Source organism: Nerophis ophidion, linkage group LG09 (genome assembly GCF_033978795.1).
Source record: "Nerophis ophidion isolate RoL-2023_Sa linkage group LG09, RoL_Noph_v1.0, whole genome shotgun sequence".
Lineage (NCBI taxonomy): Eukaryota > Metazoa > Chordata > Actinopteri > Syngnathiformes > Syngnathidae > Nerophis > Nerophis ophidion.
In genome coordinates this window covers 70,582,336-70,606,572 of record NC_084619.1, presented here as the reverse complement: position 1 = coordinate 70,606,572, position 24,237 = coordinate 70,582,336, and the positions used below count along the sequence as shown (strand labels likewise).

The window sequence follows — 24,237 nt, the reverse complement described above, 5'->3', positions numbered from 1 at the left end:
TTATGTTAGATCCACTATGGACTGGACTCTCACAGTATTATGTTAGATCCACTATGGACTGGACTCTCACTATTATGTTAGATCCACTATGGACTGGACTCTCACTATTATGTTAGATCCACTATGGACTGGACTCTCACTATTATGTTAGATCCACTATGGACTGGACTCTCTCTGTTATGTTGGATCCACTATGGACTGGACTTTCACAATATCATGTTAGACCTGCTCAAAATTCATTGCTTTCGGTGTCCCCTAGGGGGAGGGGGAGTTGCCCACATATGCGGTCCTCTCCAAGGTTTCTCATAGTCAGTCACCGACGTTCCACTAGGGTGAGTTTTTCCTTGCCCTTATGTGGGCTCTGAACCGCGGATGTCGTTGTGGCTTGTGCAGCCCTTTGAGACACTTGTGATTTAGGGCTATATAAAAAAACGTTGATTGATTGATTGATTGATAAAGCTTCCATAGGTGGAGCCAATCAGTGGCCAGCATACTCTGATTCGTTTGGTTCCCTCAATACTACTGTAGTATTGATATTTGTAGTTTATTCAGACATTTTATATATGAAAATGCTTCATTTAGGACCAAAAACACAATAAAATACCGTATTTTTCGGATTATAAGTCGCTCCGGAGCATACCTGCCGAAAATGCATAATAAAGAAGGAAAAAAACATGTATACGTCGCATTTTGGGGGGAAATGTATTTGCTAAAATCCAACAGCAAGAATAGACATTTGAAAGGCAATTTAAAATAAATAAAGAATAGTGAACAACAGGCATATATGAGGCATAAATAAGCAACTGCTATGTTAACCTAACATATTATGGTAAGAGTCGTTCAAATAACTATAACATATAGAACATGCTATGCCTTTACCAAACTATCTCCCACTCCTAATCCATAAATCCCATGAAATCTTCTTCCTCGATGTCGCTTCTAAACAACTCTGCCTCTGCTGCATATTTCACTACGTCCAGCTTGTACTCTGCACTACACGATTTCCTTTTCAACGCCATTTTTGTTCAGCCCTTCTCACTTTTTATAAGTTACCGCCAACCATGAAATGATTCATTTTAATAGCTGCGGCAGTAGCATATAGCATGTAGCAGTTAGCATTCCGTGACCCACAATGCACTTCTGCCATGACCCTCCCCCGCCGGATTCTTATTGGTTGACGTGTGTGTGACGATTGCTGCCATTTTCTTCGTCTCTTCTGCGAATGAGATAAATAATATTATTTGATGTTTTACAGTAATGTGTTAATAATTTCACAATGCTGCTCACTGCTCCCCTCACCTCCCAGGGGGTGAACAAGGGGGTGGGTCAAATGCAGAGAAACATCTTGCCACACCTTGTGTGTGTGTGACAATCATTGCTACTTTAATTAGTACAAATTAGGTCAATGGACAGTTATAATTGGAGCATTTACGTATTTCCACTGCGCGGGTGCACCTAATGTTGTATTAGACACGCTTCTTGACACACACAAAAAAAAAAAAAACATGAACCAATGCAGACTTCTGCAAGAACGAAGGTAATAAAAGGTCATGTGCTTCATACTTTAAAGCAGGGGTGCCCATTACGTCGATCGCGAGCTACCAGTCGACCGCGGGGGGTGTGTCAGTCGATCTCCAGCCAGGCTTTTAAAAAAAATAGACCTAAAAATTAGTGATCATCAATCTTCACCAAGACGTCACTTAAATGACATTCACGGTACCGGAGGGTCTTGTGAGATGACGCTGGCTGCTGCAAGATCATTATTATGAAAATATGACCGAGAGGAAGGCGAGAAACACTTTTTTATTTCAACAGACTCTCGCGCCGTACCTTCCGTCAAAACTCTAAAGGCCGACTGCACATTTCCTATCTTCACAATAAAAGCCCTGCTTCATGCTGCCTGCGCTAACTAAATACAGAGTATCGGAAAGCTGGCGTGCACAAGCGATCCCTCAGAAAGCTGGCGTGCACATCACTTGTGCACGCCAGCTTTCCGAGACTCTTATTTTGTTAGCGCAGGCAGCATGAAGCAGGGCTTTTATTGTGAATATAGGAAATGTGCAGTCGGCCTTTAGAGTTTTAACGGAAGGGACGGCGCGAAAGTCTGTTGAAATAAAAAGTGTTTCTCGCCTTCCTCTCTGTCATTTTTTTCATAATAATGAACTGGCAGCAGCCAGCGTCATCTCACAAGACCCTCGGGTGCCGTGAATGTCAATCAAGCAAGCTACGGAATTTGCCGCCAATGTTTTTCTTGTAAAGTGTATGGAAGTTGGATGAATTAGATGCCAAAAACCAACCACTTTCATGTGGTATTGTACAGAAAGGACAACTTTTTTTGTCCTCCATTTGAAAATGTGGGCGTTATCATCATTACTGTCTGATTCCAATCAATGCAAGTCATCAGAATCAGGTAATACACCAACTTATATTCTTGTCTTTGTGAAAGAAAGACATCTATATGTGTTACACAGGCTTGTATTATCATTAAACATATTGAACTTGTTTACAAAAATGTCTCTTTCATAAATAAATAAATATAAATGATATATATAAATGAGGTAGATCCCCTCGAGTTGGTCAATTGAAAAGTAGCTCGCCTGCAGAAAAAGAGTGGGCACCCCTGCTTTAAAGAAAGAAAAGAGTTTGGACTATTGGAATATAACCAATGCTATTTAAACGCAGTGTGAAATGCATCCTGTATAAAAATATATCTATCTGTTGTGGGAGGTGTTGTATATGATTAAGACAGGTATGGGTAGTGGAAAGTAGTCATGAGAAGAGTTTTTTGAAAGCCGTAACACGAGTCTTGATGTCTGAATAGCTGACCCTCCCTCCCTCCCCCACAGTGTCCCACTTTGGGCTGCACACCTCCTGGTGGGTCACACCTGCTCCGTCTTGGGGCGCCACCTGTCCGCACGCTGCCTGCACATTACCTGCACAGGAAATGTTGGCCTTAGCCACGCCTCCTCTGCTTTACGTCTATTCCTGCTCTCACAGCGAAGTGTCTGTCTGTCAGTGTTGCAGCAGGAAGTTGGTGGCCATGTTGATGTCGTTGTTGGACGCTCTGAGGGCCTCTAGGGCGTCCGTCCTGGAGAAGCCCATTTCTACCAGCCTTGCAACCTGTGCACACGTGTACAGTTAGTAATGTTTTCTTTTTAACTCGCGTCTTTATACAGGACTAACCTTTTCATGATGCACTCTAGCACCTCCTTGTGTTGCGGTACAATATCGAGCTAACCTCACCTCTAAATACCGTATTTTTCCAGACTATAAGGCGCACTTAAAATCCTTTCATTTCTCAAAAACAGACAGTGCGCCTTATAACCCGGTGCGCCTAATGTACCGAATAATTCTGGTTGTGCTTACCGATCTCGAAGCAATTTTATTTGGTGTGTGACCGGTAGATGATAGTCACACATAAGAGATACGTGTAGACTGCAATATGACGCCAGTAAACAACACCAAAACTTTAAATGTTCTATTGAAAATAAAGAACATTACTCACAGCACTTCAAAATCGGTCAAAAATGTGTTAGTATGACTTTGAAGCCGCACCGCTTGATGGATTGTCACCCATTACGGCTACCGTAGTCAGAGATACAAGTAAAAGTCGGTATTGGCCCTGAAAAAACCATGTCGGTCGATCCCTCGTTTGTACACAGTGGCGTAGAACTGCATCTATTGTCAGGCTTGTCCCTGACTCTTTGGTTATATTTTAGTTTTTCCTCTGTGTTTGTTTTTATTTCCTGTCTCTTGGTTGTTTGCTGCTTGTCTCCATGAGCGCTGTTTCCCCTCAGCTGCGGCAGATTGGCACCTGGCCACACCTGCAGTCAATCAGCCCAGCTGCAATTTAAACCTGCTTTGCCATCCAGTCTGTGCTGGAGTATTGTCGATGTCGACGTCATCACTACCTGTCCTTGTCGCTGTTGTCACAGTGGTAAGCTGTTCCTGGTCCCTAGTTGTAGTTTGCTGTCTCCTAGCTTTGTGTTTTCCTCTTAGCCAGATCCTGTTAGCTATTTCCAGTTTTTCTGTTTTTTTGTTCCTGTTCCTAGTTCCTGGTGTGTTTGTTTTTTCTTTATTGTGGACATTAAATGATGTTTTCCTGTACCAAGCCTGCCTTCTCTGCATCTTGGGGTTCGTCACCAACACCTTGTGACATCTATCAGAGCTGATTCTGATATAGTGCTTCACTCAAGAAGGCAATTAGCTTAACCTAAATCAGGGGTGCCCACACTTTTTCTGCAGGCGAGCTACTTTTCAATTGACCAACTCGAGGGGATCTACCTCATTTATATATATCATTTATATTTATTCATTTATGAAAGAGACATTTTTGTAAACAAGTTAAATGTGTTTAATGATAATACAAGCATGTGTAACACATATAGATGTCTTTCTTTCACAAAGACAAGAATATAAGTTGGTGTATTACCTGATTCTGATGACTTGCATTGATTGGAATCAGACAGTAATGATGATAACGCCCACATTTTCAAATGGAGGAGAAAAAAAGTTGTCCTTTCTGTACAATACCAAATGAAAGTGGTTGGTTTTTGGCATCTAATTCATCCAGCTTCCATACACTTTACATGAAAAACATTGGCGGCAAATTCCGTAGCTTGCTTGATTGACATTCACGGCACCCGAGGGTCTTGTGAGATGACGCTGGCTGCTGCCAGTTCATTATTATGAAAAAATGACAGAGAGGAAGGCGAGAAACACTTTTTATTTCAACAGACTTTCGCGCCGTCCCTTCCGTCAAAACTCTAAAGGCCGACTGCACATTTCCTATCTTCACAATAAAAGCCCTGCTTCATGCTGCCTGCGCTAACAAAATAAGAGTCTCGGAAAGCTGGCGTGCACAAGTGATGTGCACGCCAGCTTTCTGAGGGATGGCTTGTGCACGCCAGTTTTCCGAGACTCTGTATTTAGTTAGCGCAGGCAGCATGAAGCAGGGCTTTTATTGTGAAGATAGGAAATGTGCAGTCGGCCTTTAGAGTTTTGACGGAAGGTACGGCGCGAGAGTCTGTTGAAATAAAAAGTGTTTCTCGCCTTCCTCTCGGTCATTTTTTCATAATAATGATCTTGCAGCAGCCAGCGTCATCTCACAAGACCCTCCGGTACCGTGAATGTCATTTAAGTGACGTCTTGGTGAAGATTGATGATCACTCATTTTTAGGTCTATTTTTTTTAAAAGCCTGGCTGGAGATCGACTGACACACCCCCCGCGGTCGACTGGTACCTCGCGATCGACGTAATGGGCACCCCTGACCTAAATGTTAGGAACTTTCAGTGTGACGCAGAACACAAACCACAACTATAAACATTTTGTTGAGGACTACCCCTCTGACAGTGCCGTTTAGAACTCGGCCATTGTGGATTGCGCCACATTACATCGTGCATGTGCGGCTAAATAGTTGGACTCACTTGCTCTTCTGCCACCGAGTTGTCTAATGGCGGCGCCTGGGCGGAGGGCTGCGTCTGGATCTGTGGGCCAGGCTCTGCGGGGGGTCTGTTCGCTCCTCTTCGCCTCAGTCTGGGAAACAACCGGGTCCACTGCAGCAAACTGGCCTGCAGAGACAAATGGAGACATGAACGTTTGCGCGTCCAATATGTTTATTGGTTTTCAGACACATAATTGAAACACATTTCAAACATACATCAAATGTGCTGGGGGGGTTTTCTCCAACAAGTAAAATATAAATAATAATATATATATACTCAGTGACCTAGTGGTTAGAGTGTCTGCCCTGAGATGGGTAGGTTGTGAGTTCAAACCCCGGCCGAGTCATACCAAAGACTATAAAAATGGGAGCCATTACCTCCCTGCTTGGCACTCAGCATCAAAGGTTGGAATTGGGGGTTAAATCACCAAAAATGATTCCCGAGCACGGCTACCACTGCAGCCCACTGCTCCCCTCGCCTCCCAGGTGGTGAACAAGGGAATGGGTCAAATGCAGAGGACAAATTTCACCACACCTAGTGTGTGTGTGACAATAATTGCTACTTTAACTTTACTTTAATATGTATATTTTTTCAAATACAATTTTGGTAGGAATGGTGTGTAAATACCCAATGCTGGAGCTGAACTGAAATGTAGACGGCATGTAGAGCAGTGGTCCCCAAATTTAACGACTGCAAACCACATAACTTTTTGTCCCACTAGACCAGGGGTGCCCACACTTTTTCTGCAGGCGAGCTACTTTTCAATTGACCAACTCGAGGGGATCTACTTCATTTATATATATCATTTATATCTATTTATTTATGAAAGAGACATTTTCGTAAACAAGTTAAATGTGTTTAATGATAATACAAGCATGTGTAACACATATAGATGTCTTTCTTTCACAAAGACAAGAATATAAGTTGGTGTAATACCTGATTCTGATGACTTGCATTGATTGGAATCAGACAGTAATGATGATAACGCCCACATTTTCAAATGGAGGAGAAAAAAAGTTGTCCTTTCTGTACAATACCACATGAAAGTGGTTGGTTTTTGGCATCTAATTCATCCAGCTTCCATACACTTTACAAGAAAAACATTGGCGGCAAATTCCGTAGCTTGCTTGAATGACATTCACGGCACCCGAGGGTCTTGTGAGATGACGCTGTCTGCTGCCAGTTCATTATTATGAAAAAATGACAGAGAGGAAGGCGAGAAACACTTTTTATTTCAACAGACTTTCGCGCCGTCCCTTCCGTCAAAACTCTAAAGGCCGACTGCACATTTCCTATCGTCACAATAAAAGCCCTGCTTCATGCTGCCTGCGCTAACAAAATAAGATTCTCGGAAAGCTGGCGTGCACAAGTGATGTGCACGCCAGCTTTCTGAGGGATCGCTTGTGCACGCCAGTTTTCCGAGACTCTGTATCCAGTGTGCCAAAGTGTCTGCCGCCAGACCCCCATTGAATGTACCAAAGTGTCTCCACATTTGACCGGCGATGCTAAGGCAGACATGGCACAGAGATGTATGGATAACCTGCAGATGCATTTGCAACGATAGTCAACGAAATCACAAAGGTGAGTTTTGTTGATGTTGACTGCCAGCTAATCAATGCTAACATGCTATGCTAATCGATGCTAACATGCTATTTACCGGCGGTGCTAGAGCCGACATGGCACAGAGATGTATGGATAACCTGTAGATGCATTTGCAACTATATTACGTTTCCTTCCACCCACATTTAATGCGAAAAAAACACTTACCAATCGACGGATTTAAGTTGCTCCAGTGTCAAAAGATGCGAAAGTCCTGATCGTTTGGTCCGCACATTTTACTGGCAATGATAACGCAGCTATTTCGGCCATGCTATGGCTATGAATAGCGTCAATAGCTATTCGCTCAATAGCTTCAGGTTCTTCTTCAATATTTTCATACTCCAACCATCTGTTTCAATACATGCGTAATCTGTTGAATCGCTTAAGTCGCTGAAATCCGAGTTTGAATCTGAGCTAATGTCGCTATATCTTGCTGTGGTATTCCCATTGTTTGTTTACGTTGGCAGCACTGTGTGACGTCACAGGGAAATGGCCAGTGTCTTCGCAGAGAGCCGAAAATAAGGCACTTTAAAGCTTTATTTAGGGATATTCCGAGACCGGTAAAATTTTGAAAAAAAATTCAAAAAATACAACAAGCCACTGGGAACTGATTTTTATTGTTTTTAACCCTTTTGAAATTGTGATAATGTTCCCCTTTAAAAACCCTACAATCATTTTTAAGGTTGTATTTTTTTCCCTAAATTTGTCTTTTTGAGGCTTCACGGTGGCAGAGGGGTTAGTGCGTCTGCCTCACAATACGAAGTTCCTGCAGTCCTGGGTTAAAATCCAGGCTCGGGATCTTTCTGTGTGGAGTTTGCATGTTCTCCCCGTGAATGCGTGGGTTCCCTCCGGGTACTCCGGCTTCCTCCCACCTCCAAAGACATGCACCTGGGGATAGGTTGATTGGCAACACTAAATTGGCCCTAGTGTGTGAATATGAGTGTGAATGTTATGTCGACTGTTGTCTATCTGTGTTGGCCCTGCGATGAGGTGGCGACTTGTCCAGGGTGTACGCCGCCTTCCGCCCGATTGTAGCTGAGATAGGCGCCAGCGCCCCCCGCGACCCCGAAAGGGAATAAGCGGTAGAAAATGGATGGATGGATTGTCTTTTTGAAAGTTATAAGAAGCAAAGTAAAAAAAAAAAATTAATTAATTTATTTAAACAAGTGAAGACCAAGTCTTTAAAATATTTTCTTGGATTTTCAAATTCTATTTGAGTTTTGTCTCTCTTAGAATTAAAAATGTCCAGCAAAGCCAGACCAGCTTGCTAATAAATAAATCAAATTTAAAAAAATAGAGGCAGCTCACTGGTAAGTGCTGCTATGTGAGCTATTTTTAGAACAGGCCAGCGGGCGACTCATCTGGCACCACGTTGGTGACCCCTGGGTTAAATGATAGTAGTTTCACTTTTGTTTAGTTATAGTCTCAATTGCTCAAACAATTGCATGTCATAAAAGCGAGTAAAGAAGTCATTTAAATATAATGTGTTGACATTGTTGACCTGTCAGTAGCACTTGCAATCAGTATTGGAATCGGCAGCACAAAAGCCTCGACTTCACAGCCCTGCTTATCAGTTTGTCCTTCTACCTGTGGTGTGTGTCGGGTGTCCACGCGGGCCTCGTTGAACTGGGCCAGCAGCAGCTGTTGATCCAGTCGGTCCATCCTCTGCTGCCTCTGGACGTCCAGAGTGGCGCCCATCCCAAGCGGAGCCTCATCAGTCGGCGGCGAGCCTTGGAGGCAAAGTAACACCCGGTGATGCGTTCGTTCGGTCAAGTCTCTCGCCGAAAGATGTGCTTCGGACTTACCGGAGAAGACGGGCTCCAGGAGGCAGCGTGCCACAAAACCCAGCCAGGCGGGCACGAAGAGAAGCTTCTGCACCCAGAGAAGGTTGGAGTGGTACAAAGCACCCGAGACCTGAGAGGCGCACGGGTGTGAGGACAAATGGCCACGGGAGGACAGTCATGTGACTCACCAGCCCGCTGAGCGCCAGGAGCCACATGAAGGGGCTGGAGGTCAGCAGCTGCGACATGGAGGAAGGAGGTTGAGCAAACATGAGAGCGGGGAGGGGAGATGAATTGCAAGCACCTGCAGCCCGACCACGTAGACCAGAGTCTTGTTGGTGATGTTGAAGTGACCCAGCACCTGTGTGACCACCACCTTGGGGATGGAGCAGTAGAAAGGCACAAAGAGGGAGAAGACCGGGGCCAGCCTGTGGGAGCGGGAGTGGGAGTGGGAGTCAACCAACACTTGCTTCTTGCTGCAGACAGGAGTAAGAAGATGTCCGTGCGAGACTCACGGTCCTGCAGGCAGCTCCTCCACCTCGTAGTCAAAGAGGAAGAAGACAGCTTGAGCCAACAGGAAGTCCAGCAGTGCAGACAGACACCAGCTGCCCAACAGGAAGGACTAGGAGGAGCACAAGGAGACTAAATCAGACATATTTCTGTCTCACGGTCACTTCATGAGCTACACATGCATGCACATCATGAGAGACAATGTCACTCCAGATATAACATCCACCTTCACCAAGATTGCAATCATCATATTCATTCATGTCTAACTTCAATCATCGACTATTTTATTTTCAACTTTATTGATCGACTAATATTATTTTATTTGTAACTTCAATGATGGACTATCATTTTATTTTTAACTTTATTTATCGACTAATATTTTATTTGTAACTGTAATGATCGACTATTATTTTATTTGTAACTTCCATGATCGACTATTATTTTATTTTGAACTTTATTGATCGACTAATATTATTTGTAACTTTATTGATCAACTAATATTTTAATTGTAACTTTAATGATCGACTAATATTTTATTTGTAACTTTAATGATCGACTATTATTTTATTTGTAACTTCCATGATCAACTATTATTTTATTTTGAACTTTATTGATCGACTAATATTATTTGTAACTTTATTGATCAACTAATATTTTAATTGTAACTTTAATGATCGACTAATATTTTATTTGTAACTTCAATGATCGACTATTATTTTATTTGTAACTTCAATGATCGATAATTATTTTATTTGTAACTTCAATGATGGACTATTATTTTACTTATAACTTCAATGATCGACTAATATTATTTTATTTGTAACTTCAATGATCAACTATTTTATTTTTAACTTTATTGATCGACTAATATTTTATTTGTAACTTCAATGATCGACTATTTTATTTTTAACTTTATTGATCGACTAATATTATTTTATTTTTAACTTCAATGATGGACTATCATTTTATTTCTAACTTCCATGATCGACTATTATTTTATTTGTAACTTCAATGATTGATAATTATTTTATTTGTAACTTTATTGATCGACTAATTTATTTGTAACTTCAATGATCGACAATTTTAATTTTGAACTTTATTGATTGACTAATATTTTATTTGTAACTTCAATGATGGAGTATCATTTTATTTTTAACTTTATTTATTGACTAATATTTTATTTGTAACTTTAATGATCAAATATTATTTTATTTGTAACTTCCATGATCGACTTTTGTTTTATTTTGAACTTTATTGATCGACTAATATTATTTGTAGCTTTATTGATCAACTAATATTTTAATTGTAACTTTAATGATCGACTATTATTTTATTTGTAACTTCAATGATCGACTATAATTTTATTTGTAACTTCAATGATGATAAATATTTTATTTGTAACTTCAGAGGCATAGCTCGGTTGGTAGAGTGGCCGTGCCAGCACCTTGAGGGTTGCAGGTTCGATTCCCGCTTCTGCCATCCTAGTCACTGCCGTTGTGTCCTTGGGCAAGACACTTTACCCACATGCTCCCAGTGCCACCCACACTGGTTTAAAATGTAACTTAGATATTGGGTTTCACTATGTAAAGCGCTTTGAGTCACTAGAGAAAAGCGCTATATAAACATAATTCACTTCACTTCACTTCAATGATGGACTATTATTTTATTTATAACTTCAATGATTGACTATTATTTTATTTATAACTTCAATGATTGACTAATATTATTTTTAACTTTATCGATCGACTAATATTTTAATTGTAACTTTAAGGATCAACTATTATTTTATTTGTAACTTCAATGATCGACTATAATTTTATTTGTAACTTTAATGATCGACTAATATTTTATTTGTAACTTCAATGATCGATATTTATTTTATTTGTAACTTCAATGATCGACTATAATTTTATTTGTAATTTTAATGATCGACTGATATTTTAATTGTAACTTTAAGGATCGACTATTATTTTATTTGTAACTGGGATAGGTTGATTGGCAACACTAAATTGGCCCTAGTGTGTGAATGTGAGTGTGAATGTTGTCTGTCTATCTGTGTTGGCCCTGCGATGAGGTGGCGACTTGTCCAGGGTGTACCCCGCCTTCCGCCCGATGGTAGCTGAGATAGGCGCCAGTGCCCCCCGCGACCCCGAAAAGGGAATAAGCGGTAGAAATGGATGGATGGATGATCGACTATAATTTTATTTGTAACTTTAATGATCGACTAATATTTTATTTGTAACTTCAATGATCGATAATTATTTCATTTGTAACTTCAATGATCAACTAATATTTTATTTTTAACTTTAATGATTGACAAATATGTTATTTGTAACTTCAATGATCGATAATTATTTTATTTGTAATTTTATTGATCGACTAATTTATTTGTAACTTCAATGATCGACTATCCATCCATCCATTTCTACTGCTTATTCCCATTTGGAGACGCGGGGGGCGCTGGCGCCTATTTCAGCTACATTCAGGCGGAAGGCGGTGTACACCCTGGACAAGTCGCCACCTCATCGCAGTCAATGATCGACTAATATCATTTTATTTGTAACTTCAATGATCAACAATTATTTTATTTTAAACTTCAACGATCAACTAATATTATTTTATTTGTAACTACGAAGTTCGACTATTATTTTATTTACAACTTCAATGATCGATTTAAACTATTTTATGTGTAACTTCAATGATCGACTAATATTTTATGTGTAAATTCAAAGTTCGACTAATATTTTATTTATACTGTAACTTCAATGATCGACTAAATCTATTTTATTTTTAACTTCAATGATTGACTAATATTATTTTATTTGTAACTTCAATTAACAAGGAATATCATTCTATTTGTAACTTAAGTTGACAGAATTATGTTTACATCATGTGCATCTGCATCATAACTATAATTTATTATCAATAGATGATAAATGTGTGTATGTATATATATATATATATATATATATATAAAATGGATATATAATTAATAATTATTATAATTGTTATTAAGAGTACCGTATGTGAAAATGTAACTCCTACATTGTTTACTTCCTTGATGACCTCTTTAAAAGTTGTGTAATCAATCATAAATATCAAGCAGCTAAAAGTCAAACATGAATAAGTGCGGAGAGAGTTTTCAATTTCTCCCATCATGCCTTGCAACTGATTTAAAGGGGTGTAATTTAAAAATATATATATATGGTTAGAGGTTTTTGTATACTATCAGTGAGCATGTTGTGTTATGTGTGACCATGTGTTGACTTTTGGTGCTGGTTGAATTTTTTTTCCCCGCGCCATGACTGGAAAAGGTTGTTTGGATTTGGTTGTATAGGTAAATGCTGTGCTGTCGTTTTTAAGACTTTACCATTCAGGGTCACTGATCTAAGCTACGCACACTGACCACAAGATGGCGAAAAATTGTCACCTGTCATTGAATATTTATATTTTAAATGAAAACGTCCCACCTGGTCAGTGTGCTTATTGAACAAATTGAAGATGCCCGCGGTCTGTAGTTTAGACACCCTTGGTTTATCATTTAGTCATAATATATATATATATATATATATAATATATATATATATATATATATATATATATATATATATAATAATATATATATATATATATATAATATATATATATATATATATATATATATATAATATATATATAATATATATATATATATATGTATATATATATATATATATATATATAAACATTTTATGGCACTTCACCATTTAATTCTTACAGTGACAATTCAATTCAACACAATATAAGTCATAATAGATTATTTGGTATATAAATGATAATGAAACCTTTTCAAAACAGGTTACAAAGGTCTCTTTAAAGATGCTATTCCCAAAAATGACAGAATGTCTAATGAAATTAAATAGAGCAAACCAACTCCAACTCAAGCGCAGCTTTACTATACTTAGAATAGAAATGTACACATCAATTGAGAAAACATACAAATACAATACTAACAACAACAAAAAAGGAAAACTAAAAAGTAATACAAGCAAAAGTATTAATAACAATAGTAACAATATCAATAATAGTTGTTTAATGTTTGTAAATAAAAAGTTAATTAAAAAAAATGCAAATCTTTTTTTTTCTTTTAAATAGATTCCAAGAAAAGATTTAGTGATTTCAAATCAAAATTAATAAAAATATTGGATATGAATACATTTCTTGGAGCATACCTATAAACTACTGCTGTCAAATGAGTCATTTTTCTAATCAGATCAATCACATGTTTGAATTTGGATTAATCATGATTAATACTTGCTTGCAAAATCTATATTAACCCCAATATTTACAAACTCATGCAATATTTTGCCAAAATGTCATTTAGGAACATTTTTAAATGTATCGTAATTATTTACTCAAAACGTGCGAATAGTTTTAGCTAAACTCCATTGCGTATGAATTGCCATCACGGTCAGCGTAAAACAACTATCCACAGAAAAGGTGCGTGTGTGCGGTCAAAATAAATCTGCGCGTATACAAGAATAATGGGATCATTTTTTGTGATTAATCGCACAAATTAACTCGTTATCTTTAACAGCCCTAATGAAAGTACATCAACATTTAAATGTACATAAAACACATGTAAAAACTTTAAATACATATACAACGGCATATTTATCGATATTTTGAATATAAAATAAAATGAAAATTAATACAAAAAAAATCATATTGTGGTCAAATTGTATATTATTTTTTTAATCCCGTTATTTTATCTGATGTAATTAAATAAATCCACCAACATTTTACAAACAGCTTTCAGTATTCTTTCAGTGTCAATAAACACTGAGCATTATTGAGCTTGGACAGGCCAAATTATTGATAAAGTTCTTGTATTGGCTCTCACGGTGCAGTGTACCTGATATCAAATAGCAGCGTTGAAGTGTACAATCCACTCGGTACTAGGGATGCACCGAAATTAAAATTTGTGGCCGAAGCCGAATAAAACTTAAATGCTTGGCCGAAGGCCGAATACCGAATAATGAATGCAGTTTTTCACAATTTTTTTTAATATTGCATAAATAGCCTAGAATAAATATTTCGACATGTTTTTCAAACAAAGTAATTTTTTATTGAATATTGACATTTTTTTAATGTTCCAGTAGCCTTTGCTTTTCAAAAAAAAGCACAAAGTTTTTCATTTATATTAGGCCTTCAAACAAAACATGCATTCCAAAAAAAAAATAAAGTGCATTAAAGTGGATAAACCCACAACAAATGAATTATTGTCCTTTTGGCAAAAGTCTGCTTAGCCACAGTAGATATGCTAATAATGTCAACAGAAGGGTCAAGTAAATCTCAATAAGTGTGTGCTTATAACCTCATACACTTATACAGGGACACAACATATCCCAACGTCACCGCACGTTGGTTGATTGCGTCAAAAAAAATTGCGTCACACGCCACTATTCGGCCTTGTTCTTAACTCATTCCACCGAAGGCCGAATGTGGCTTTTTTTTGCCATATTCGGCCGAATATATTCGGTTACCGATTAATCGGTGCATCCCTACTCGGTACTTACAGCAAACTTCCTGGAGCCAAACCTCCTCTCAAAGATTCTGAAATTGTAGATTAAAAGGCCGCTGCAGAAGGAATCCTTCACATCCAGACACACCAGCCTGCCACACAACAGCCTCCACACCTGCAGGGGAGTGGGCAGCAGACTCAATATTAGGCAAAGCTCTGCAAAGTCATTTCGCAATTTGATCATTTTTTAATATCCGTCTCCAATCTTCACCATTAAAGTCAATATATAATATAAACATACTGCAAGTAGGGCAACTTTATTCATAAGGGGATCAGATATGAGAGTGAAAAAAAAAGCAATACTTGGGATCCAGCATCACTAAAACGACACAGCACAGCTCTCCCGTCCAAAGGCAAAACCCAGTAACTCAATTTTAGTCAAACCTGAGCTGATAATAATTTTGGAGTTCCTTTACATTAGTGTATGCGATATTGTAATGTGTTCCGTAAGTAAGCTGTTACGCGCATGGCAGGACCTAGCAACTACCACATAATCGCGTAGATACAACAGAAAAACCTAGTATCTCAAGGAGCTACTTTGTCAGTCGCCTTATTGTATTTAATGAGACGTTTGCACGAATGGGGGCCGACTATGTGATATTATGGCACGAGGGGATATCTGGAAGATTGGCCTGGGACACTGCAAGCACCTTCATTAAATGTATTGTTCTTGATTCTTCCCCTTGCATACTCTTTTGGGCAGATAACTGTGGAGGTCAAAATAAAAACTGGACGCTGTACACGGCTCTTGCCCAAGGTGCGAACGCAGAACGGGGCCCACCCGAGATTGTGATAAAATATCTGGAGAAAGGGCAAACGTTCATGAGAGCAGATTCAATCCATGGCTCAATCGGCAAGAAAACATCTATACGTTTGATGACTTTGTAAGACAGCATCAAGATGGATTGGTTTTCCTTTGTTTTCGCAAAATAAGCTAGAAGTGAGTTACTAGGTTTTGCCTTTGGACGGGAGAGCTGAATGTCCTGTTAGAGATATTATGACGTCATCGCTATACAGCCACTAGAGCAGAGTCTTCCAACCTTTTTTGAGCCAAGGCGCATTTTTTGCGTTGAAATAACGCGGAGGCACACCACAAGGAGAAATCATTAAAAAACGAAACCCGGTTGACAGTAAAAAGTGGTTGTCGCAGTTGTTGGATATGACTTTAAAGCATAAGCAAGCATGCATGACTATAGCTCTTGTCTCAAAGTAGGTGTACTGTCACCACCTGTCACATCACACCCGGACTTTTATTCACTTTTTCTGTGTGTAGTCTTTTACTTCTTGTCTTGCGCTCCTATTTTGGTGGCTTTTTCTCTTTTGTTGGAATTTTCCTGAATCAGTTTCATGTCTTCGGGACATTGTTGATTGTAGGGGTGTAACGGTACGTGTATTTGTATTGAACCGTTTCGGTACGAGGGTGTGTCGAACGAGTTTGTAAACCAAAGTTTTAACAAGCCGCTCTGCTTTCTGCCTCGGTCTGAGCAGTGAGCACCTGGCATTGTCCCGCCCACACAACCATCTAATTGGTTACATACAAAGCCAATCAGCAGTGCGTATTCCGAACGCATGTTGTAAATCAGGGGTGCCCATTACGTCGATCGCGAGCTACCAGTCGACCGCGGGGGGTGTGTCAGTCGATCTCCAGCCAGGCTTTTAAAAAAAATAGGCCTAAAAATTAGTGATCATCAATCTTCACCAAGACGTCACTTAAATGACATTCACGGTACCGGAGGGTCTTGTGAGATGACGCTGGCTGCTGCAAGATCATTATTATGAAAATATGACCGAGAGGAAGGCGAGAAACACTTTTTATTTCAACAGACTCTCGCGCCGTACCTTCCGTCAAAACTCTAAAGGCCGACTGCACATTTCCTATCTTCACAATAAAAGCCCTGCTTCATGCTGCCTGCGCTAACTAAATACAGAGTCTCGGAAAACTGGCGTGCACAAGCGATCCCTCAGAAAGCTGGCGTGCACATCACTTGTGCACGCCAGCTTTCCGAGACTCTTATTTTGTTAGCGCAGGCAGCATGAAGCAGGGCTTTTATTGTGAAGATAGGAAATGTGCAGTCGGCCTTTAGAGTTTTGATGGAAGGGACGGCGCGAAAGTCCGTCTAAATAAAAAGTGTTTCTCGCCTTCCTCTCTGTCATTTTTTCATAATAATGAACTGGCAGCAGCTAGGGTCATCTCACAAGACCCTCGGGTGCCGTGAATGTCAATCAAGCAAGCTACGGAATTTGCCGCCAATGTTTTTCTTGTAAAGTGTATGGAAGCTGGATGAATTAGATGCCAAAAACCAACCACTTTCATGTGGTATTGTACAGAAAGGACAACTTTTTTTCTCCTCCATTTGAAAATGTGGGCGTTATCATCATTACTGTCTGATTCCAATCAATGCAAGTCATCAGAATCAGGTAATACACCAACTTATATTCTTGTCTTTGTGAAAGAAAGACATCCATATGTGTTACACATGCTTGTATTATCATTAAACACATTTAACTTGTTTACAAAAATGTCTCTTTCATAAATAAATAAATATAAATGATATATATAAATGAAGTAGATCCCTTCGAGTTGGTCAATTGAAAAGTAGCTCGCCTGCAGAAAAAGTGTGGGCACCCCTGTTGTAAATGCTTCGTTGTCGAAGCAGATATGTGCGTTTAGCAGCGGACATCGTACCCTCCCCAAATTATGAAAAACACTTTCCAGTCACAACTATTACAAACATCACAATGAGCCCGTTGACATTCTAGAAACTTAAACTGCAGCTCAGCTCGCTCACAGTTTTAGCTTGAGGTGATGTGAAGGCTAATTATCTTTTAGCGTTACGTTAGCTCATTTTGCTGTGTGTGCGTACGTGTGTGTGTGTGTGTGTGTGTGTGTGTTAGGGGCAGCAAAGCCCTGATTGTCTGTTATTTCACATGAACTAACATGAACTCCATAGATATCATTAATGAGTAGTCTCTCCTATTGCAGTTGTACTATTTTTTAGCCATAGTTACATTAATCAGTAATGTAGCAGCCTAGTTTTGAATGGCAGGGTGCCTGCAATCACATTTTGACAAAAATATAACATTTACATAATAAAAGTCCACTACAGGCTTCCCAAATGCTGTAATAAATTAAGCATGAGTTGACTTGAAAGTGTTTAATGTTGCACTTTTTATATGTAGAAGAAAGGTTTTGTCAGCATTTAAGTCTCACCTTAAAACTCATTTGTATACTCTAGCCTTTAAATAGACTCCCTTTTTAGACCAGTTGATCTGCCGTTTCTTTTCTTTTTCTCCTATGTCCCTCTCTCCCTTGTGGAGGGGGTCCGGTCCGATCCGGTGGCCATGTACTGCTCGCCTGTGTATCGGCTGGGGACATCTCTGCGCTGCTGATCCGCCTCCACTTGGGATGGTTTCCTGCTGGCTCCGCTGTGAACGGGACTCCCGCTGCTGTGTTGGATCCGCTTTGGACTGGACTCTTGCGACTGTGTTGGACCCATTATGGATTGAACTTTCACAGTATCATGTTAGACCCCCTCGACATCCATTGCTTTCCTCCTCTCCAAGGTTCTCATAGTCATCATTGTCACCGACGTCCCACTGGGTGTGAGTTTTCCTTGCCCTTATGTGGGCCTACCGAGGATGTCGTAGTGGTTTGTGCAGCCCTTTGAGACACTAGTGATTTAGGGCTATATAAGTAAACATTGATTGATTGATTTAATCAAAGCAACAACTTGAGGCAGTTTAATGTGGATTAACGTGGGCAGAATTATTATAGTGTTCCCAATGTTAAATGTATAAAGCCATTGTTTACAAATTTGGTAAATAAATAAACAAAAAAATGTATATTTGGTTGTTTTCTTACTGTACTGAAAATGAACCGAACCGTGACCTCCAAACCAAGGTACGTACAGAACCGACATTTTTGTGTACCGTTACACCCCTAGTTGATTGTCATGTCATGTTGGGATGTACATTGTGAAGGCTGTCTTTGCTCATCAGTAAGTCTTTGCTGTCGTCCAGCATTCTGTTTTTGTTTACTTTGTAGCCAGTTCAGTTTTAGTGTTATTCTGCATAGTCTTCCCTTAGTTTCAATGCCTTTTCTAAAAGGCACTCACCTTTTGTTTATTTCTGGTTTAAGCATTAGACACCTTTTTACCTCCACGCTGCCTCCCACTGTTACAAAGCAATTAGCTAGCGGCTGCCACCTACTGATATAGAAGAGTATTACAGGGTTACTCTGCCGAGCTCTAGACAGCACCGACAATCAACAACAACACATCATTTGCAGACTACAATTACTGGTTTCAAAAAATATTTTTCAACCAAATAGGTGAATTTAGATAATCCCCCACAGTGGTTGAAAAACACTGCTTGTGCTGGCCCGTGCCCCCAATAGGAACTTGATGCATTGTATTGTTGATGTTTCGAAGGTGGAGAAGTGGAGTGCAGACCTACTTGCTGCTGTTGACTGACAGCATGCAGGCTGTACTCAAACATGTGTTGGTGCTGTGGAAGAAGGCTGAGCATCACTGTGAGCCCGCTAAGCACCAGCAGGAGGCCTTTGCACAAAGGAGCCTTGTCTGAAAAAGCAGAGCATGTCAGCAAAAGTCATAAAACATCGAGCAGCAAATCAGTGAGCGTCATTGACTAAATAAAGCTTGTGGTCTTCTAAAGAGAAACTGATATAATATTTTATTAGAGCGTATCAAAACACGAATTGGTATGTCGGACTTAGCCCTGTCTTGGTTTAACTCTTATCTTACTGACGGGATGCAGTGTGTCTCCCAGGGTTTCCCACACATTCATTTATTTGTGGCGGCCCGCTGCGAAAAAATTACGGCCGCCACAAATTAAATTTTTTTTCTTTTTGTTTTTTTTTCCGGCTTTTGACTCGCTCGAATACTAATAAAAGCAATGGGACTATGTCTGTGAATGGAGCTTGTAGTTACATATTATATAAATATGTAAATATTATATAAATATTAGGGGTGGGCAAATTAATGCGTTAATTACGAGTTAACTCATCAATCTATTAACGCCGACAATTATTTTATCGCACATTTGCGTATGTTGTTTACATGTTTTTATTTTGTTAACGCCTTTTCTTAACAAGATGGCGTCGAGGGGCTCTTGGTAAAGATGGAACATTTGGCAAAAATACCAGACAATTCTGCAAATTTCATGGCTGGCTTACAGCGTGGTCACTCCGGGATCACTTACGACCGCCAGACAATTCTGGATGTGGATAGATCGGGCCGTTTTGGACTGAATGAGGCGTGCTTGCTAGACCGGCTAGCTAGCATGGGAATACTTTGCCGTCTACATCCAGCGGCCTGTGAAGCAGTGGAGTATATGTGTTGTCTGTCTATTTATGAATAATGCAGACCAGGAGTGTTGGCTGAGTTCTTAACGTTTACTTTCAGAGCGTGCATATCACAACATACAAGATGTTGTCATGGCGACACAACCTATACCGGGCTACCGCGCATGCTCGTCACTCCTGTTGCATGCTGGGTAGGGTAGTTCTTTTTTTCCCTGGCTCATAACATCACAATATAGTACCATGTATATGATGCGTTCAGTTCATCAAAGCACCAAGCAAACGATCGGAAAATTCCCATCATATCAATTCCTAGATATGGTCATAATTATTTTAAGTGCACTACGCAGAATAAACACATTATTAATATTGCTACTACGGATAATTCGATCAAAAATTCCCTAAAACAGCCCACTACCTTTAATATAGGTTTTTTAAACATAAGATCCCTGATAAAAAAAAATGTTTCTGCTGTTACCTCAGAAATTGCCTGTTCAGATGTTATGATTGTGGCTCAGAGATTTGTATGTAGATTATATTTATTTTCCATAACAAACAGGATAACTTAAATACCCTGGCAGTGGCAATAAGCTTAAATGTTTGTATTTACATTTTTTTTGTTGATTTTCATAAAATATGCTATTTAACTGCTACTGTTTAACAAGGACTGATTTAAATTGTGTTTGCACAACAAATGTTTGGGCGCTTTTGTTCATGTGGGAGAATATTCCAATAAAGGTGCACTACACACTACTTTTGAATTCATTATTGGGCTTTGCGTATACAATGCAGTTAATCGCGATTAATCAGAGAAATAGTGCGATTAACTTTGATTAAAATTTTTAATCGTTGCCCAGCCCTAATAAATATGTACATTAAGTGTTGTAATTATATTCTTGGTCATTGCCGCCGCTGCCACCCCCCTCCGCCACCCGACCACATCACCACAAATAGATGCCAGAACCTGTGGGAAACACTGGTCTCCCATAACAATGTGATCTCGGACTATGTTAAGGTAACGTGTGGAGTTCCCCAGGGTTCGGTCCTTGGCCCTGCACTCTTCAGCATCTACATGCTGCCGCTAGGTGACATCATACGCAAATACGGTATTAGTTTTCACTGTTATGCTGATGACACCCAACTCTACATGCCCCTAAAGCTGACCAACACGCCGGACTGTAGTCAGCTGGAGGCGTGTCTTAATGAAATTAACAATGGATGTCCACTAACTTTTTGCAACTCAAATGCTGATTATCGATCCTGCTAGACACCGACCTCTTTTTAATAATACAACTTTAACATTTGACAACCAAACAATTAAACAAAGCAACTCGGTAAATAATCTGGGTATTATCTTACACCCAACTCTCTCCTTTGAGTCACACATTAAAAGAGTTACTAAAACGGCCTTCTTTCATCTCCGTAATATCGCTAAAATTCGCTACATTTTGTCCACTAAAGACACTGAGATCATTATCCATGCGTTTGTTACGTCTCGTCTCGATTACTGTAACGTATTATTTTCGGGTCTCCCCATGTCTAGCATTAAAAGATTCCAGTTGGTACAAAATGCGGCTGCTAGACTTTTGACAAGAACAAGAAAGTTTGATCATATTACGCCTGTACTGTATATACCTTTATATACATATATACATACATATATACCTATAGTGTCTCACCTGCACTGGCTTCCTGGGCACTTAAAATGTGACTTTAAGGTTTTACTACTTACATATAAAATACTACACGGTCTAGCTCCGTCCTATCTTGCCGATTGTATTGTACAATATGTCCCGGCAAGAAATCTGCATTCAAAGGACTCCGGCTTATTAAAATAAATAAATGATAAATGGGTTGTACTTGTATAGCACTTTTCTACCTTCAAGGTACTCAAAGCGCTTTGAAACTACTTCCACATTTACCCATTCACACACACATTCACACACTGATGGAGGGAGCTGCCATGCAAGGCGCCAACCGGCACCCATCAGGAGCAAGGGTGAAGTGTCTTGGTCAGGACACAACGGACGTGACGAGGTTGGTACTAGGTGGGATTTGAACCAGGGACCCTAGGGTTACGCACGGCCACACTCCCACTGCGCCACGCCATCCCTATTAGTGATTCCCAAAGCCCAAAAAAAGTCTGCGGGCTATAGAGCGTTTTCCATTCGGGCTCCAGTACTCTGGAATGCCCTCCCGGTAACAGTTCCAGATGCCACCTCAGTAGAAGCATTTAAGTCTCAGCTTAAAACTAATTTGTATACTCTAGCCTTTACATAGACTCCCTTTTTAGACCAATTGATCTGCCGTTTCTTTTCTTTTTCTCCTCTGTCCCACTCTCCCTTGTGGAGTGGGTCCGGTCCGATCCGGTGGCCATGTACTACTAATTTGTATACTCTAGCCTTTAAATAGACTCCCTTTTTAGACCAATTGATCTGCCGTTTCTTTTCTTTTTCTCCTCTGTCCCACTCTCCCTTGTGGAGTGGGTCCGGTCCGATCCGGTGGCCATGTACTGCTTGCCTGTGTATCGGCTGGGGACATTTCTGCGCTGCTGATCCGCCTCCACTTGGGATGGTTTCCTGCTGGCTCCGCTGTGAACGGGACTCTCGCTGCTGTGTTGGATCAGCTTTGGACTGGACTCTCGCCACTGTGTTGGATCCATTATGGATTGAACTTTCACAGTATCATGTTAGACCCGCTCGACATCCATTGCTTTCCTCCTCTCCAAGGTTCTCATAGTCATCATTGTCACCGACGTCCCACTGGGTGTGAGTTTTCCTTGCCCTTATGTGGGCCTACCGAGGATGTCGTAGTGGTTTGTGCAGCCCTTTGAGACACTAGTGATTTAGGGCTATATAAGTAAACATTGATTGATTGATTGATTATCTTACTGACGGGATGCAGTGCGTCTCCCAGGGTTTCCCACACATTCATTTATTTTGTGGCGGCCCGCCACGAAAAAATTACGGCCGCCACAAATTAAATTTTGGGGTTTTTGTTTTTTTTTCCGGCTTTTGACTCGCTCGAATGCTAATAAAAGCAATGGGACTCTGTCTGTGAATGGAGCTTGTAGTTACATATTATATAAATATGTACATAAAGTGTTGTAATTACATTCTTGGTCATTGCCGCTCTTTTTCTCCTCTGTCCCACTCTCCCTTGTGGAAGGGGGTCCGGTCCGGTGGCCATGGATGAAGTACTGGCTGTCCAGAGTCAGGACCCAGGATGGACCGCTTGTCCAGAGCCGGGACCCAGGATGTACTGTGTATCGGCTGGGGACATCTCTGCGCTGCTGATCCGCCTCCGTTTGGGATGGTTTCCTGCTAGCTCCACTATGGATGGGACTCTTGCTAATATATTGGATCCACTTTGGACTGGACACTCACGGTTATGTTAGATCCACTATGGATTGGACTTTCGCAATATCATGTTAGACCCGCTCGACATCCATTTCTTTCGGTCCCCTGCCCACATATGCGGTCCTCTCCAAGGTTTCTCATAGTCATCATTGTCACTGTCACCGACGTCCCATTGGGCGTGAGTTTTTCCTTGCCCTTACGTGGGCTCTACCGAGGATGTAGTTGTGGTTTGTGCAGCCCTTTGAGACATTTTTTGATTTAAGGCTATATGAATAATCATCGATTGATTGATATAGTAATAGTTTGCATCATTACACTCCAGCTAGCTCAACAAGTGTGACATGATGCAGGATATAAGTTGTTAAAAAGCAAGTAAATATGTGAGTGAGTGCCTCCGCCCTCCTGTCAATCAATGACACGCCGAGGCTAATCCACTTAGCTAAACTAGCTTGTCGCTGGCAGACAGAAGCCGGGAATACTCACACAAACCCCGGGACCCGCTGCTGGTGAACATGGCGTCCAGGAGCGCTGCAACACAAGAGAAAGTGTGTCAAACTAACATAAAGCACGTATGTCGGACTAAAACACAAAGAGAGGAATGAAGTTGAAGAGGTGAGCCATGGCGGGACAGGAGGAGTGGCGGACCGGAAGAGAAAGCGA

General features: G+C 40.3%; 1 protein-coding gene across 2 annotated transcripts; it reads right to left on the bottom strand.

Moving 5' to 3' along the window:
• Positions 1-683: 683 nt before the first annotated feature.
• Positions 684-24,237, bottom strand: ubac2 (UBA domain containing 2). 2 transcript variants are annotated; one of them, XM_061911707.1, is made up of 10 exons: positions 24,061-24,237; positions 19,354-19,478; positions 14,894-15,013; positions 9,341-9,447; positions 9,130-9,253; positions 9,017-9,064; positions 8,850-8,958; positions 8,632-8,774; positions 5,428-5,571; positions 684-1,216 (listed from the first exon to the last, which is right to left on the bottom strand). In XM_061911707.1, exons 1-10 carry the CDS (start codon positions 24,089-24,091, stop codon positions 1,043-1,045), a joined length of 1,125 nt encoding a protein of 374 aa, XP_061767691.1. In that variant the 5' UTR covers positions 24,092-24,237; the 3' UTR covers positions 684-1,042. The 2 variants fall into 2 exon arrangements, with proteins under 2 accessions (XP_061767691.1, XP_061767692.1); XM_061911708.1 differs by lacking the exon at positions 684-1,216 and adding an exon at positions 2,194-3,120.